This window comes from Uranotaenia lowii, chromosome 2 (genome assembly GCF_029784155.1).
Source record: "Uranotaenia lowii strain MFRU-FL chromosome 2, ASM2978415v1, whole genome shotgun sequence".
Taxonomy (NCBI): domain Eukaryota; kingdom Metazoa; phylum Arthropoda; class Insecta; order Diptera; family Culicidae; genus Uranotaenia; species Uranotaenia lowii.
In genome coordinates, this window is record NC_073692.1 from 46,604,439 (window position 1) to 46,622,454 (window position 18,016).

An 18,016-nucleotide genomic window follows, 5' to 3' on the forward strand; every position below is an offset into this window, starting at 1 on the left:
CTGAAGCGTTGCTGAAGTTTCTGGCAACTTACCGTCGCCAAAAAAATCTCCAGCAAAGCCACAGAAAAATCGTACTGTAGGCTTGGATGAGCTCACGCGTACTGATTTCAGCGTAGCTCCACGTTACCCTCTCTTTTTCCAACCTTCGACTCGGACGTGTCCTCCATCAGGAGCATTCGGTCCTGACCAATCCTGGTTGCAGATCCTGAGAGTCCTTCACCCAGCCGTCGGAAATGAAACCATGCTGCCAACCGCAGTGCTGCTTGTGTCGGCCTCGAACTCCGGTGGCATTTTCTGGTTAGGCTAGAGCACCTCGTGGCATTTGCGCTGATGATCCTCTGCACTGGCGGTTCTCTGCGATTGTATCAGCTCATAACATAATCAGGCCACAGCGTACAACCAAAGCACGAGAGAAACTCTCTCGGCTATCAATTGATCCGGGGTGTTGCTCCAGCTGGACCTGTCTACTTCCGCGCAGCCCGGTTGTGGTTCCTAAAATGCCTTCTGGCCGTCAGACGGGAGCTCATGCTTGCTAAACGCAGCCTGGCTCGAGACGGCATCGAGAGTAACCTTCTCGGTCCACGAACCTTCCCGGACTCGACCTATGGCGGATCCTTCTGGCTGGCCTAGGACATCTCGCTGACTGGTCTCTGCGCTGGCGGTCTTCTGCGGCTGGCCCTCTGCGGTGGTCTTCTGTCTGGTGGCTGGCCCCCCCCACCCAGGCTGGTCTTTCTGCGCTAGCTGCTGGAGCACTTGCTTACCGCAAGTCTATTACACTGAGTGTACCCCTCTCACTAACTTGTTTTCTGATTTTCCAGACGTATCTGGACCCATAACCTGTTGAAAACGCGGGTTTCAGTGGTGGAATAGGGTTATCTTTATTCACATTTTGTCTATCACGTCATATCTAAGCTACATAATATATGAGCGATTGCTGGTGTTGCACTCTAGACTTATCATATTCCCTAACCGGGAAAGTACTCATTACTGAATAAGTAAATTTGTTAACTACTCATTTCCTGTGTGTGTTTTTCAACCCGCCGTAGTATGAGCAACTTAGACAAATTTTGTTATTCTTCGACATAATTTTTGTGATCTCTATGGTTTGCTCGAGGAAAGTATCTGAACATACAACATGATCAAGAATGTTGCAACTAGTCGGACGGGTTATATGCTTGTTTGAAACACTAAATTCGTAACATCTCAAAAGATCTATATATCGCTGGATGACAATTTTCCTGATAAACCGGGATAGATATTTTAGGTTGACATCGCCAAGCATAAAAAATATAAAGTATCAGGCTTTAGGGACGCAAGTGCAGAATCCAATTTCCACCGACATTTTAATTCATCGTGCTTAAAAATTTGATAGGAAAGTTAAAAAATACTTTGAAGTCCATCAAGATATAAATCCAGTTCATTATCGGAAAGATTTTTGCCAAGAAATCAAATTTGAAGTAAAAAGTGTTTCTAATCTACAAAATCGTTCTCAAAAAAACACAAAAAAACACGAGGAAGAATGAGTTAAATTCATATAAAATAGAGAAAAAAAGGTCTTCAAAAATGGCAAAAACTATTGTTAATATTGCAATATGTTGTAAGAAAATTAAATTAGGAAAGAGTTACCCATGTAAAGTTTTTCAAAATCATTAGTTAAAGTTTGAAAATCTTAAAATTTTATCATTTTTTTTTTAACTGGTCTTGAAAATATCTTAAAACCATTTTTATATCCAACGTTTCAGTATTTATTTCTCTATTTTCAAGGACGAAAAAAGGCGTAAATAATACTGAAACGTTTTGTTACTGTCCAAAATGTTTTCTGAGTCTGCTGAAAAACCAACCTTTCTCAAACATTTTTCTGCGTCTTGGACCACTGTGCAACGACTCGAAACTCGATTTCATTCAAACTTGGCGAATGCAGCAGCAACCCGAGTTTTTTTTTTTCTCGCATCAAGTTTTGGTGCCTCCAAACTCGATGCGGGATATCTCGGGCCGGAGTCAGTCTACAACTCACTTACATCCCGCAAGGAACGATCGATCGGTTTCTCTCGGTTGGTTAGTTCTACGACGACGTGTTTGATCGCGCGCACGCTCTCTCTGCCTTTCTGGAACGCGAACGCGAAATTCAGCGCCTCCGCCCACCTCCGCCCTTTTTTTATTGACAAATGCAGTACCAGGTACTTTGTGGATTAATTAGCATATATTGGTGGAACTCAAGTACTTACCCAGTAGGTACTACATTCGATATTTCACTACTCGAAAGAATTCCTAGACCCGTGAGTCACTCACTCACTGACTGACTAGCACGCAGCAGCTGGCCTCGTCGTCGCCGTCGTGCAGTTTCCAGGCCGCCTCCAAACTGGACGGATGGGCGCCCATAACCTATTACTTCCTCTTGCCTAAATATTGCACGGTGAATTTTGCACGATCCACCACAATTAACGCGCGGATGGGCTTTCGCCTGAACCGAACTAAGGTCGCCGAACCTGATTAGCATACCAGGTGAACCAGAAATGTCCGCTCTGATTTTTATTTAATTTTTTTACCGCTCTCTCTCGCGGCCTTTACGAGGTTAACAGTGAAATGTGCTTTCCCGCGCATACATTCTTTTCCAATCCGCGATCCTCCGTTGTTATGATTAGTTTATTACTTGCGAAAACTTTCCTCATGTTTAATTTTGAATTTTTATTTCTGTTTCTCGTTACAGCTTCCTGAGCCGGGGGAAAAGTATCTCGATCGAAGACCTATCGACGGAGCGCGACGAAGCCAACTTTGATGACGACGTCGTCGAGCCTACGCAGTGGAAACGAGTTAGCAAAATCCGACGTTCACTTCAGTTCCCAAGGAAAACGGCCCCAAAGTGAGTAAAGCAAAAAAGGGGAAATATTTTTTCGGTGGGTGCAGAACCGTTTTCTGTTCTCAACGATCATTCGCCTTTTAAACTACGAAATTGATATCCAGGTTTGGAAAAAAAAGTAAATTTCTCAAACGCTGGGGTCTAGAAATCTTCGTTTTGGTTCAAAACTCATTCATGATTTGTTTAGAAGATTTTTAAGCTACGTTTACATGAGTAAATTTAAGCTTTTAGATATGATTGGGAAAATTCAATATTTTATATTCTTGTTTCGACCATATGTTTACAGATTGTTTTGAAAAAGCTAATAAAGCTTTTATTAAACATACTGTTTTAATTCTTTTGAAAGATTTGTGTATGCTCTGTGTTTAAATTATAATAAAACACAAACTTAGAAGTTTGCTCCAAGTTTTCTTTTGAATGTTTATAATCCCAAGCAACCAAAAGTTCCATAAAACAGGTACAAAAACGCTTTCTCAGCCCCTCTTGAGGCGAATCTACCAAGCAAGCCTCTCTAATAAAATAAATTAAATTAAATTTCTCAGCCCCATCATTGATATGAAGTACGTTCTATGCAGCTCAAAATTTAAGTTCTTATTGATGCTTTCAAGTTCCAAAACAAGTCTTAATAATCTGCCACGCACCGGATTTCAATCTCGACAAATTGCTTAATTGCTTCTTTCCTACATTTTCTACATACATCGCATCAGAATGTTCACTAAAGTACAAGATTACTTATTGAAAAAAAACTTGCCCGGCTTGGGGATCGAACCCCGACCTTCGTGGTGAGAATTGAACACGCTACCACTAGACCACGCTTAGATGTTGTTCTAACTGAAACTAAAACTCGAAGCGGTGATTTGATTTTGAAAGCACCTCAATGCACTTTTTGTGACTTACCAAATCCCGTTTTGAGCACTTTTGTGCCTTTTATGTGACTTACCAAATCCCGTTTTGAGCACTTTTGTGCCCTTTATGTGACGTAAGTCCCGTACAACGTACGTATAGATCACTTTTGCAGCTTTCAAGTTCGTTAATGAGCACATATATTTCACTAATGGGAATTGGGCAAAACAAGTCGCATACAACGTACATATTAATCACTTTTGCAACTTTCAAGTTCAATTATGAGTACATAAAGTTCACTAAAGGGAATTGGGCAGTTGATTCTCTTAGTCAGCCAATATGCAACTTTCAATGCCTTCATTCAAGTAAATATGTGACTTTTGGTTGCTTGGGAGGTTAGGTAGTACATATTTGAATTGGAATTCCCATTTTTACACACTTTTGTAAGTTGTGTGTTGGTTTTGAGTTAAAATAAAAGTAAAGTGAAAGTAATAAACGAGTAACAACGAATTTCGTTGTCAATCGCCATCTTAAATTCCAATATGGTGGCTATAACTCAACTCAACTTTAAATGACTAAAAATAGCATAAAACTCTTACAATATGAACTTCGTCATCTTCGAAATATTGTACGTAAGGCTCGAAAGCGTTTTCTACGTTCCAAGTCCCAACATGATAAAGAAAGTCTAAAACAACTCGAAACTCGATACAACGATTGCCAAGCCGCATCATTTCGTAGCTACATCGACCGAATGGAATTAAACCTGAAGGACAACCCATCTAGTTTCTGGACGTTTGTGAAGAACCGCAAGTTAAGCAACTGTATACCTAAGCTTGCCAGATTGCCCGGTTTTATCCGGGTTTGCCCGGATATTTGATGCAAAATTTCGATAAAGTCCGGTCCGGCCCGGTTGCCCGGATATCGTGAAAAAAGCCCGGATATTGCCCGGATTTTTGCACAATTTTCACAAAGAAACCATAAAAAATCAAAGTTTTTGAGTAAGTTTTAGCAAAATCGATTAACGGTATGGACATTTTCAACGGTCGTTTCAAACAATTTCGCTGATTTACTTTTATAAACCTTCAAATATTGACCTGTTCCAGAAAGATTTTGGAAGTCTGCAATTACATTAGTAAAATATTATTTTCATTTTTTTTGCATTTTTTTTTTTGCTTTTATATATAATAACACCTAAATTTTGCCCGGTTATTGCCCGGTTTTTGGATTTGAAAAATTGAAATCCATGCCCGGATTTTGCCAGGTTTTTTTGAAAAAATGCCCGGAATTGCTAGGCCCGGATGGGAGTGGAAAAAATTTTGGCAACCTTATGTATACCTGAGCAAATGAAGTACCACGAATTGTCCGCAGATTCAATTGAGGAATCGGCCAATCTGTTTGCCGACTTCTTCAGCAGCGTGAACAATCCCAATTCATCTGAGCTTTCTGATGCGAGTAGATAGGGTATTCCTACGCATGACATTACGATACCATCCTTTAACTTTACGCAACGTGATGTCCTATCTGAGCTGGAAAAGTTGAACGTCAAAAAAGGTCCTGAAACTGATCTACTACCACCAGTATTCTTGAGGGAATGCGCAGAATCATTGAAGCTGCCTATCTGTCTGCCTTTCAATCGTTCTCTTCACGAACGGAAGTTTCCTGCGGTATGGAAGACCACCTCGATAACTCCGATACATAAATCCGGTTGTCGTAATTCCGTGGAAAATTACCGAGGAATTTCAATCCTGTGTTGCATAGCCAAAGTCTTTGAGAGCATGGTGCTCTATAACGCCACTCGCCACTTGATCTCTGACTATCAACACGGATTCGTTAAGAAGCGATCCACAGTGTCAAACCTGATGTGTTACACCAACTTCATATCAACCGAAATCTAGAAGCGTCGACAAGTGGATGCAGTCGACTTTGACTTCAGTAAGGCTTTCGACAAAGTTCCGCATAGACTCGACATTGAAAAGCTGGTTCACATGGGTCTTCCTCCTTGGATGACCGAATGGCTTCAATCGTATTTGACCGATCGAAGAGCGTTTGTCAAGATCAATACATCACGTTCGCGTATTTTTTATTCCACCTCAGGTGTCCCGCTAGGCCCCTTGTATTCTAGGCCCCTTGATAATTGTTCTTTTTGTGAACGATCTGGCTTTCCGTCTGAAATCCTTTATGCTGCTATATGCTGATGATCTTAAAATCTACAAAATAATCTCATCGGTTCTAGATTGCCACGCTCTTCAATCTGACATCGATGAGCTTCTCCTGTGGTGCTTGGAAAACGAGATGCAGTTGAACATAAAAAAATGCAAGTCCACTTTTACTCGCCGTCGGTCCAATGTCTGCTTCGAGTACAGTATCAAAGGTACCAGCATCGATTAAGTTAACTTCATGAACGATCTAGGCATCATCGTTGATAAAAACCTAACGTTCAGCGACCATATCAGTGCCATCACAGCGAAGGCTTTCTCTGTTCTTGGATTCGTGAGGCGCAATTCACAATCTTTTCAGGATGTATACACTCTTAAAGCTGTGTACTGTTCCTTGGTGAGAAGTGTATAGGAGTACGGCGCTTGCATGTGGGCTCCTTACCATACATCTTGGAGTCTTCGAATCGAAAGAGTGCAGCGATCATTCATTCGTTACGCTCTCAGGTCACTTCCGTAGAACGACCCCATCAGTCTTCCGGATTATGAGAGTCGGTGCGTGTTGATCAATTTAGAAACTCTCTCTTCCAGACGTGTCAAACTAAAACGGCTTTTTGTGTTTGATCTGGTTACCGGCAACGTGGATTGTGCAGCTCTACTTAATGAAGTATGCTTTCTTGCACCATCCAGACATCTACGAGGAAAACAACTTTTAGCGATAGGCATGCACCGTACTACTTACGGACAGAATAATCCTCTGACCAGCTGTTTTCAGTGTTTTAATGTTGTGAACAATTTGTTTGATTTTACTGTGTCCAAAACGATGTTTAAACAAAGGATTCAGAACCTTAGCTATTAGGATCAGTCTATAGGATATTTGAATCCAAGACGGTGTGTGAAATAAATAAATAAATATGGGTATTAGTTGAAAGAGATCATCCAATAGAAGTCAAATTTTGTTATCTGACGCTATTTTGAAATCCAAGATGGCGGCTGTAAATGACAAAAAATCGCATCAAACCGTAACTATATGGTTACTGGGTGAAAAGGCTAAGCTAAGGCATCTTGGCTTTCAAAATGGCGTCGAACAACGAAATTCGACTTTTAATCGTGTAGCCCTTTCACCCAATACCCCGTATTGAGGATGAATCATGAGATTTTCAGTAATTTACAGCTTTGAAAAGAATAGCGAAAGCTGCCATTTTTTATGTTTGGGAATCGACTGATTGTTGTGTTTTTTTTCCTTGGGAAATTCCAGCTTGCAGTCTTTTTTTGAGCGATAACGATTTTTGTTTTATGTATCCAACGTTTCAATCCGTTTTGGATCTTCTACCTACAAGGACTAAAAGTGTCAATTTCGCTCTAAGATAAAATACAAGCCAACATCTCTCAAGAAAAAAACCGCCATATTGGATTGATGCTGGCGTCAGATAGCGAAATCCGACTTCTTCTAGTTTAATCCTTTCACTCAATACCCATAATGTGCGGGTTTCATGCGGTTCTCAGTGCACAGTGGTGCAGAACATCAATCTAGCTGTACGAAATTAATAGCGCCCAGGGATGAAGAGATAGATATTTGATGTCTTCAGCAACATTGTTCAGTTTTACATGGAGCGCATTCTAGTATCAAAATTTTTGCCGAGGGGTCCACCAATAGCGAGATAAAAATGCTAACTTTTTTGTTTTTCAAGTTAGAGCTTTGATGTCTTCGACAAAGTTGTTTATCTAATCAAAATACATAACTTTGTTGAATATGTCAAAGTCCTATCACATCACTTTCTGGAGTTACAGTCAAAGTGAAATAATCACTTGAAAAAACAGTTTTTTGAACCTGACACGTTGGAGGTTGGATAAAATGGTTCACTGTCTTCGAAACAAAGTTGTAACAAGTCACGATCTACAATTGTCTCATACTTTATGATGGGTTTAGAAGTTGTTGAAGCCCTATAGAAAGCATTTAGTGTTTTTTATTGGCAATTTTGGAAGGCTCGTCCATCGAAAAGTGCACATTTTCGCAACACCCTCTTTTTTGTGATTATTTTTGATGATAAGCGAAACCATTTCCATTTGAAATTAGCGAGGAAATCGGTGGAACTAGTAGAGATTTGAATGATTGAAAATACACTTTTTATAAACAAAAAATACCTATTTGACTTATAGAAAAAACGTTGAAAACATTTAATTTATTAAAAAAGTGTTGCAGTTTTCTTTTATATAATTTATTTTATTATAAGACATTTTAATTCGATTTTTTCAAATCATTTAAACCAAAAAAAAATTAATGGAACTAATATGTTAAATTTAGTAGAGCACTACTGTGTACTGGCAAAACCTGTTCTATTATTCAATTATATGATATCAAATACTTATTTAGTGCTCTACCAAATTTAACAGATAAGTGTTTTGGGTTAAAATGATTTGAAAATTTGAATTTAAATGTCTTTCAATAAAACAAAATAAATAAAAGAAAAGTGAAACACTTTATTAATAAATTTAATGTTTTCAACGTTTTTTCAATAAGTAAAAACGGTAATATTTATATAAAAAGTGTATTTTCAATCATTCCAATCTCTACTAGTTCCACCGATTTTCCCGCTAATTCAAATGGAAATGGTTTCGCTTATCATCAAAAATAATCACAAAAAAGAGGGTGTTGCGAAAATGTGCACTTTTCGATGGACGAGCCTTCCAAAATTGCCAATAAAAAACACTAAATGCTTTCTATAGGGCTTCAACAACTTCTAAACCCATCATAAAGTATGAGACAATTGTAGATCGTGACTTGTTACAACTTTGTTTCGAAGACAGTGATTCATTTTATCCAACCTTCAACGTGTCAGGTTCAAAAAACTGTTTTTTCAAGTGATTTTTTTCACTTTGACTGTAACTCCAGAAAGTGATGTGATAGGACTTTGACATATTCGACAAAGTTATGTATTTTGATTAGGTAAACAACTTTGTCGAAGACATCAAAGCTCTAACTTGAAAAACAAAAAAGTTAGCATTTTTATCTCGCTATTGGTGGACCCCTCGGCAAAAATTTTGATACTAGAATGCGCTCCGTGTAAAACTGAACAATGTTGCTGAAGACATCAAATGTCTATCTCTTCATCCCTGGGCGCTATTAATTTCGTACAGCTAGATTGATGTTCTGCACCACTGTGCAGTGGTTGAAATCATTTTAAAGTTCAGTGGAAGCCGCCATCTCGAATTTCAAAATGGCGTTTGATAGCTAACTTCGACTTCTACTCGTTTAGCCCTTTCACCCAATATCCAAATTGTGGGAGTTTCATGCGATTTTCAGTGATTAACAGCATTTTAAGGTTTGGTGGAATCCGCCATCTTGGATTTTGAGTGCACCTGATAGCGAAATTTGACTGCTTCTGGTTTAGCCCTTTGGCCAATTCCCATATTGTGGGGATTTCTCGCGATTTTTAGTTATTTACAGCATTTTAAGGTTCAGTAAGAGTCGCCATCTTGGATTTCAAGATGGCGTCTTTTAGACAAATTCTTCTTAAACTGATCAAGCCATTTCACCCAATGACCAAATTGTGGAAATTTCAAGTGATTTTCAGTAATAAAAGTCATTTTAATGTTAAATAGAAGCCGCCGTCTTGGATTTCAAGATGACTACTGAGAGCTAAAATTGTCTTCTACTCGTTGATCCTTTTCAAAAAAATCGACTTCTACTCGTTTAGCCTCTTCCCCCAATACCCATAAAGTGGTGGTTTAATGCGAATTTTTGTCATTTTCAACATTTAAAGTTGAGCGGATGCCACCATCTTAGATTTCAAGATGGCGTCAGATAGCGAAATTCGACATCTTCTCGTTTAGCCCTTTTACCCAATACCAATATTGTTGCACCCAAAATAATTTAGAAATTTATTATACGGGATTTTTCACGTAAACTAAGCTTTTGTAGCATCCCATCGTTTCTACGTATGCTTTGTAATAACTACTGTACTTCCATATAACTGTCACATGAATTTCACGTAAAGTCTAGGTGAATGGGATTGAATCCTTTTTTTGCAATTTTCTCAAGCATGTTGTAGTACATTCCTATTGGAAAAGGGAATTTTTGTCAGTTAGCAAACTTGATTTTGTTTGGATGCGGCAGCTCAAGAGGAATTAAGCGTCGGAAGACAAGCAAAAATACTAATCTGAGCCTCGGGAGCATGATGGTAAGTGTGTATTGTTTTCCCTGTCGAAATGTAATTCAATTTAAGCTGTGGTTTTTGTTGTTTACAGCTTCGAAGAAAGCTTCAAGAAACCCGTTGGGAAGACGAGGAAGGGCCGTGAGAAGAAGCCAAACAACCAAAGTTTGCATCTACTGATCCTAACAAGGTAAATTATATATCATTTTAATGATTCTATTTTTAATTGATAAATATTTCCCATTTTTACAGGATTCAACAAACCAACTCGATGGAAAGAAGTTCCGGAAATGTGTTTTGAATTAAATAATGAATTAAGTGTAGTGACAGTGACAGAAGAATTTTGAAGACAATAAATTTAATTTTTGATGGAATTCAAATTGTTTTCATTTTATTGCCAGACGTAGAAACGAAAAAAAATAGAAAGGATCCAAATATCATTTCGGTACTAAACACATTTCAAGTAGCTTTCGTCTTCATAACACGTTGATCGCATTAAAAATTCACGTAAATTGAACGTGATGTCCATAGAACAAAATTCCAATTAGGGGAGCGTTTACTTATTTTATTCGTACAAATTACGTGAAAATGAATTGGATAAAAATTATGTAGTTTTTCACGTAGCAACGACGTGCAGATTATTTTGGGTGTGGGGTTTCATGCGATTTCAAGTCATTTACAACATTTTAAAAGCCGCCATCTTGGATTTCTAGATGGCGTCAGACAACAAAATTTGACTTCAACTCATGGTTTATTCCATGGGCATTCACAACCAATCCCCTTTCTTTCAAAAATTCTGTCCTCATTTACTGTACTAATGATTAACAACTTAGAAATGAGGAATTCACCCTAAGCGTGTAATTGAGAGAAACGTCAAATTTTAGCTATTTATATGACTCTCATAAAACCACATTTATTTATTTTAAGATACAATTTTTTTGTAGAGAAATGAATCCAACTAAGATGAAATTTCAGGGACTAGATAAGGGAAAATTGATGTTGAAAAACATGCGAAAAAAATTCGCCTTGTCTCCCGGTGAGACTTGAACCCACATCTTGCGCCTCTCCGGGGCCCATGTATTAACATTCTACTACAGGAGACCAACCTGGCGTATGAATATTATACTGGTTGAGTGTCGATGTCTATCGGAATGAAGGGAATAGTTCTCCCATGTGATCATAATCATTTTTCTTGGTCTATTTCTATTCCCATCTTTTCATCTTATGGTAGTTGGACTCAAATTTGGATATTTTAGGCACGGCAAGATTTGCATTGCCTTCTCATATACTGCACGGGTTGTCAGTTATGATGAGAAATGATGCGTTTGCCGTATTTGGATATCCAACCAAATTCGGTGTTTGGCACCGCCTTATTTTCTATTTTTGAACTGTGACCCAAAGATGGGTCTTGACTCAAACATTCAGTCAGCGAAACTTTTTTTGTAGAGAAATGAATCCAACTAAGATGAAATTTCAGGGACTAGATAAGGGAAAATTGATGTTGAAAAACATGCGAAAAAAATTCGCCTTGTCTCCCGGTGAGACTTGAACCCACATCTTGCGCCTCTCCGGGGCCCATGTATTAACATTCTACTACAGGAGACCAACCTGGCGTATGAATATTATACTGGTTGAGTGTCGATGTCTATCGGAATGAAGGGAATAGTTCTCCCATGTGATCATAATCATTTTTCTTGGTCTATTTCTATTCCCATCTTTTCATCTTATGGTAGTTGGACTCAAATTTGGATATTTTAGGCACGGCAAGATTTGCATTGCCTTCTCATATACTGCACGGGTTGTCAGTTATGATGAGAAATGATGCGTTTGCCGTATTTGGATATCCAACCAAATTCGGTGTTTGGCACCGCCTTATTTTCTATTTTTGAACTGTGACCCAAAGATGGGTCTTGACTCAAACATTCAGTCAGCGAAACTTTTTTTGTAGAGAAATGAATCCAACTAAGATGAAATTTCAGGGACTAGATAAGGGAAAATTGATGTTGAAAAACATGCGAAAAAAATTCGCCTTGTCTCCCGGTGAGACTTGAACCCACATCTTGCGCCTCTCCGGGGCCCATGTATTAACATTCTACTACAGGAGACCAACCTGGCGTATGAATATTATACTGGTTGAGTGTCGATGTCTATCGGAATGAAGGGAATAGTTCTCCCATGTGATCATAATCATTTTTCTTGGTCTATTTCTATTCCCATCTTTTCATCTTATGGTAGTTGGACTCAAATTTGGATATTTTAGGCACGGCAAGATTTGCATTGCCTTCTCATATACTGCACGGGTTGTCAGTTATGATGAGAAATGATGCGTTTGCCGTATTTGGATATCCAACCAAATTCGGTGTTTGGCACCGCCTTATTTTCTATTTTTGAACTGTGACCCAAAGATGGGTCTTGACTCAAACATTCAGTCAGCGAAACTTTTTTTGTAGAGAAATGAATCCAACTAAGATGAAATTTCAGGGACTAGATAAGGGAAAATTGATGTTGAAAAACATGCGAAAAAAATTCGCCTTGTTTTTCAACATTGAAAAGATGGGAATAGAAATAGACCAAGAAAAATGATTATGATCACATGGGAGAACTATTCCCTTCATTCCGATAGACATCGACACTCAACCAGTATAATATTCATACGCCAGGTTGGTCTCCTGTAGTAGAATGTTAATACATGGGCCCCGGAGAGGCGCAAGATGTGGGTTCAAGTCTCACCGGGAGACAAGGCGAATTTTTTTTCGCATGTTTTTCAACATCAATTTTCCCTTATCTAGTCCCTGAAATTTCATCTTAGTTGGATTCATTTCTCTACAAAAAAAGTTTCGCTGACTGAATGTTTGAGTCAAGACCCATCTTTGGGTCACAGTTCAAAAATAGAAAATAAGGCGGTGCCAAACACCGAATTTGGTTGGATATCCAAATACGGCAAACGCATCATTTCTCATCATAACTGACAACCCGTGCAGTATATGAGAAGGCAATGCAAATCTTGCCGTGCCTAAAATATCCAAATTTGAGTCCAACTACCATAAGATGAAAAGATGGGAATAGAAATAGACCAAGAAAAATGATTATGATCACATGGGAGAACTATTCCCTTCATTCCGATAGACATCGACACTCAACCAGTATAATATTCATACGCCAGGTTGGTCTCCTGTAGTAGAATGTTAATACATGGGCCCCGGAGAGGCGCAAGATGTGGGTTCAAGTCTCACCGGGAGACAAGGCGAATTTTTTTTCGCATGTTTTTCAACATCAATTTTCCCTTATCTAGTCCCTGAAATTTCATCTTAGTTGGATTCATTTCTCTACAAAAAAAGTTTCGCTGACTGAATGTTTGAGTCAAGACCCATCTTTGGGTCACAGTTCAAAAAAATTAAGATACAATTTCATACACATTTTACCTAAAATCTTGACTGGCAGTAGAAAAAAGGCTCATAAGTCATAATATGGTTAAAACATTGGTTTTTTTGGCTATTAATTTTAACAGATCCTTTCTCAATAATGCAATTATCATTCATCAACCATCATTATTGCAGGAAAAATACCTACAAAAAAACTCCGAGAACTCACAGAATCGAAAAAAACCAAAAATTGCTAACATGTTTAATAATAGCTTTTTAAAAGCTTTGGTGACCAACATTTAAAACCATAATAATTTTATCAAGGTTTAAATTATTGGTCATGAAGACGTTTCTAGGATAGGGCTTTATTATAGTCCTAACGAATTTTTGCTGACCGTTATAAAGCTAAAATTGTTACTTGGGAATTCTGCCATTTTGTTCCAAAAGACATGAACTGTCCGGAGCCAAACTGTCCGGAGCTGCGCCCGATGGAGCAGTACTGGGCAATAATAAAGCGGGAGCTTTGGAAGAGCAAAAAGACAGTCAAAGACGAGAAGGACATGTAAAGACTGTAAAGACGTTAGATTTTCCACTCGAGGTACCGTCGATTAACTTTTTTTTTTTATTTTTGATGTAAATATATGTATAAAGCTACCCTAAAATTTTAGTTTGATTCTAAACATTATAAGAAAATTGGCATGACATTTTCGGTATCGCAATAATTTCGTGTTCGCCCTTTATCAGTAGTGGCGATACCTATAGTTAAAATTCTCATGCAGTTAGAATCACAAACAATAAATTGATTTCCAGAAAAACACAAAACACCCGTCCATGGATGAGAAAACGCTCCCAAATTATTCATAATGAGATCTTAAATTTGATTCATTGCCACTCAAAAGAAATGTAAATTCTGTTTGCTTTGTGTAATCGAGTGATTTTTTTTTTCTTTTAGGTCAAGCACCCGTCCGGCAGACCTTCCGGAAAATTCGGGCAGTGTGTGGAAAATTCGGCAGGAGCTGGAAAACGGCCGTCGACTGAACACCGCCATGAGGAACAACCACATCGATTTCGTGGCTTTGGATAACATCCTTAAAAGTGTATCGGATACGCCTTCGCCTACGACGACAAAGCAGCACCAGTCCGATAACACGCCCCGAAGTCCGTCTGGGAAATCTACGACTTCCACTTTTCTGACTGCTGAGTCGTTGAAGGAAATTCGTGGTAAACTGAGAAGGTTGAGCAATGAGTCGTTGTATCGAGACGATATGAGCCCTGGCGATGAACGCAAAGCTATGGAGGATGACGATGCCGTTACAATCACCGAAGTTGAAACACGAATGGGACAGTTGCAGACGAACAGTTCATCGGATTCGTACAAAAGCAACAGCCTGGAATCTAACCGCAAGCCGTCGATCACCGAAAGTATTTCCGATGATTGGCATTCGCGTAGGAAATCGTACGGTTTTGAAAGGATGAATCATTCGTCCAACTTCATGTCCAAAATGGATTCATCGACTGACAGTGGTATTGGTCGTTCCACAGATCTCAGCTCCAGCTGGTCAAGTGGAGGGGCCGATGCTTCTCAGGGGAATACCCGAGGTACGATCGTGACACTGGGAGATCAGAAGGAAAAACCAACCAACACTGCTACGGTTATAAAAATCACCAACGAAAGTCGGGAAAAGGAACGAGAACAACGTGAAGAGGACATCAAGCGTCATTCGATCGCTGTCGACGAAACGAGTTACGTGCGTGATAGTTTGAAAACTATGTTCGAAAAGAAGTCTTCAGTTAGCGTCAACGGATTTAGTCACACCTTCATCGAGGAACTAAACAAGAACAAAAAGAAGGTTGAGTTCTGCAAGACTGAGGTACACTTCACGGCGGATTCCGGACGGGTTAATATCGTTGAAACGGATGAAAAACCTCCACCTACAAACAATTTCCGGAGACGGCGTAGATCTTCTGGGGGATCCGTAGGATCCTCCTACATGCAGGCTATCACTTCCGGAGCTCCGGTCACACATTTCGGGGATCTCGAGCAGGAAGTTAGCGAAACGGACCTCAAAGAAAATCCTGTATACACCGCACCTCCGGTTGTGACCACCTCGATCGGTCGTCCGGAACCTAGTCCTCGTCGCTCGATCGTAACCTCAGATGAGAGTGACAATCAGTCGGCCGATGATATCTCCCTTAGAGGAATACTGAAAAACAAACCCGTGAAACCTAAACCTTACGTTCTGGGGGAAAATATGGCCAATAGTGAAAGTTTGTGGGGAGTTAAGCTGAGACCGGTCTCGACGGAACTTAACTACTGGCACGAGCAGGAAGAGTTGAGCGGAAAATCACAAACTGTAGTAACTACGGAAGACAAATCCGATAGCATGGCTCCAGCATCTTCCTTTTCGACGAAAATAAATCTTACATCGGTTGCATCGATTTCTAAAAAATCAGATGGTAAGTAACGTTTGTTTGTTTGAAACTGTTTTGCGGACCAACGCTGGAAGAAATCTGAGTTCAAGTAGATCGTATTTTTCCAACATTGGTCTTATGTATAAAAAAACGCACGTTTGGATTTCAAGCGTCTTTGAACAGTTGTAGCAAGCTTTACATCTTTCCATCCAAGGATGAACTATCGCCCGCACATAATCTAGCCACTAACCATCGCTCTTGTTATCGCTCTTTCTCTGAAATGCACTCGCTCAATTAGACCAAAACCTAGTACTAACCTTGTAACAAAAACGCCACCCGCGCTGGTCTAAATCTGCCATTTTCTCTCTTGCACCTCTTATTTTCCCCTCATCACAATCCAACAGAATCGTCGATCGATCCGAAAGGTACCACCAAAATTCTGATCGATATATCCACCACCAATTCCGTCAATCAGAACCCTCTCAAATCAACTTCCCTTATCATGCGAACGATGCGTTCGGCTAACCAATTCGACGAAGCAATGAAAAGTTTGGAAGCCACCCGGCGAGAATCCATCGATAGCAACGAAGCCAGCGAAGAACGACGCTCAGCCTTCCACCTTATCTCGAGCAGCTCCATTGCCAAGTCCAGTTCCGCTAGTAGTATCTACAACAACAAGGAAACACCCAAGCTCAAGGTTGCCAAGTACGCAGCATCTCTCGATGGGGATGTCGATGACTATCCCCCAACGCGCTACCGTGCTCCGATGCCAGCTCTAAGACGGAGCTTTACCAACGAATCTCGGCTGTCGGACTTCGAAGCCTTCATCACCAAGAACAGCAGCAGCGGCATCCGTCGATCGAGTACAGATGAGTTCCCCTCGGTCGGAATGGTTTCGAGTGTGTCTGCCTGTAAACCTGTGGCAGCACCCCGATTGAAGAAGCTCGGAGGATCTAGCGTATTGAGCCATCAGCTGACGCAGTTGAAGCGGTTGTACGATGCAGCCGAACAGTACGACAGCGATGAGAGCGCCAAAGCAGACGAAGAAGTTAAGCTGTACCTTGGCAACCTAACCAGTGAGGAACGCATCACGAGCGAACTGTCCGGCAGCTGGAGTCGGCTTAAGGCCAAGCGCAACATTCAAAAGTACCGGGATCAGGATCTGAAAATCACTGTCAACTCCGTGTCAGGTAAGTACCGTTTGGCTGTGTGCCTGCACCAACCCACATTCGATAGATAGTTCATCCATCGTGTACATACTCTTGTGTTAGTTTTTTTTCGATTTTGATTTTTTTGTTTAATGAGTTCAAACTTTGTGAAATTTATAATACTAATCCATTTGCCTGTTAGAATTTGAAATAGTGAAACCTTCTTCGAATGGAACCACGACAACAACCATCAATACGGAAGGACCGCCGCGGAGTACCAACATCATGTCCATCGCACTGAAAAGTCCAATCCTGTCGAAGAAAAATCCTTCGCCAAGTTCAGGTAATTAAAAAAACATAATTTCTCTGCGATAAGTATGATTTCTTTGGTTTTTTTTAAATGATAGAAACCAAGCGTGTAGGCTTCTTTTGAGTTTTATGTCGTTTTATTTTTCAAAACCTCAATTTTCGCGACAAAATTGACCATTTTATTGAACCGGTACCAGTGCGTCATTGTCTGTAGCTCCCAGACCCGTGGACGGGATTGCCGCTTTCTGATATAAAGATGTATCCATGAGGTATTTTTTCTCTGTTTGTCCAGTTGCAAGGGCCCGCAATGGTGTACCAACTTTTCCCTTGGACTTTCTCTCCAGCATTCTTTGGAGCGCCTTGACGCTCAGGGCCGTTGGTCGGGTTTTCTTTTAATGCTCTGATTATTTTCTTAAGCGAGCCATAGACTACACAAATGGCTTGTGCAAATTCGGTGATTCCACGACGATTGTTTGATTCTATGCTCGCCCACACACGATACAAACATATTCCACGCGGACACAAACGATTGCTGGCGAAAATAGCAACATCAAAACCCTCTCCACCCCGATTGGGGCTCAGTAAATGGCCTGATTTTTGTACAAACAGCACCATACACCATGCCACAGAGGGCGGTTTGTACAAAATATTTCGATCCCGACCGATTTTACTCAAACCGTTTGCGCGGTCATTCAAGCACTGCCATACACAATGCAAATCGTGTTCAATTTCATCAAATTTTATCGCATTTGTGCAAATGTTCTGTAGTCTGTGGCCC

At 40.0% G+C, this 18,016-nt stretch overlaps 1 protein-coding gene and 1 long non-coding RNA gene across 2 annotated transcripts; both read left to right on the forward strand.

Moving 5' to 3' along the window:
- Window positions 1-241: 241 nt before the first annotated feature.
- LOC129741346 (uncharacterized) lies at window positions 242-17,280 on the forward strand. The gene is made up of 6 exons (XM_055733070.1): window positions 242-297; window positions 1,956-2,177; window positions 2,708-2,860; window positions 14,322-15,826; window positions 16,186-16,971; window positions 17,132-17,280. The coding sequence occupies exons 1-6, from the start codon at window positions 242-244 to the stop codon at window positions 17,278-17,280; spliced, it is 2,871 nt and encodes a 956-aa protein (XP_055589045.1).
- Window positions 9,926-10,377, forward strand: LOC129743973 (uncharacterized). Its single transcript, XR_008736768.1, has 3 exons — window positions 9,926-10,034; window positions 10,102-10,197; window positions 10,260-10,377. It is a non-coding gene; the product is annotated as an uncharacterized LOC129743973 (long non-coding RNA).
- Window positions 17,281-18,016: the final 736 nt, after the last annotated feature.

Bases quoted from the DNA above. Each gene is read 5' to 3' on its own strand.
- LOC129741346 (XM_055733070.1), top strand. From the start codon at position 242: ATGCTGCCAACCGCAGTGCTGCTTGTGTCGGCCTCGAACTCCGGTGGC. The intron at 298-1,955 runs GTTAGGCTAGAG...TCTCGCATCAAG, and splicing joins AACTCCGGTGGCATTTTCTG to TTTTGGTGCCTCCAAACTCG. The intron at 2,178-2,707 runs GTACTTTGTGGA...TTCTCGTTACAG, and splicing joins ATTGACAAATGCAGTACCAG to CTTCCTGAGCCGGGGGAAAA.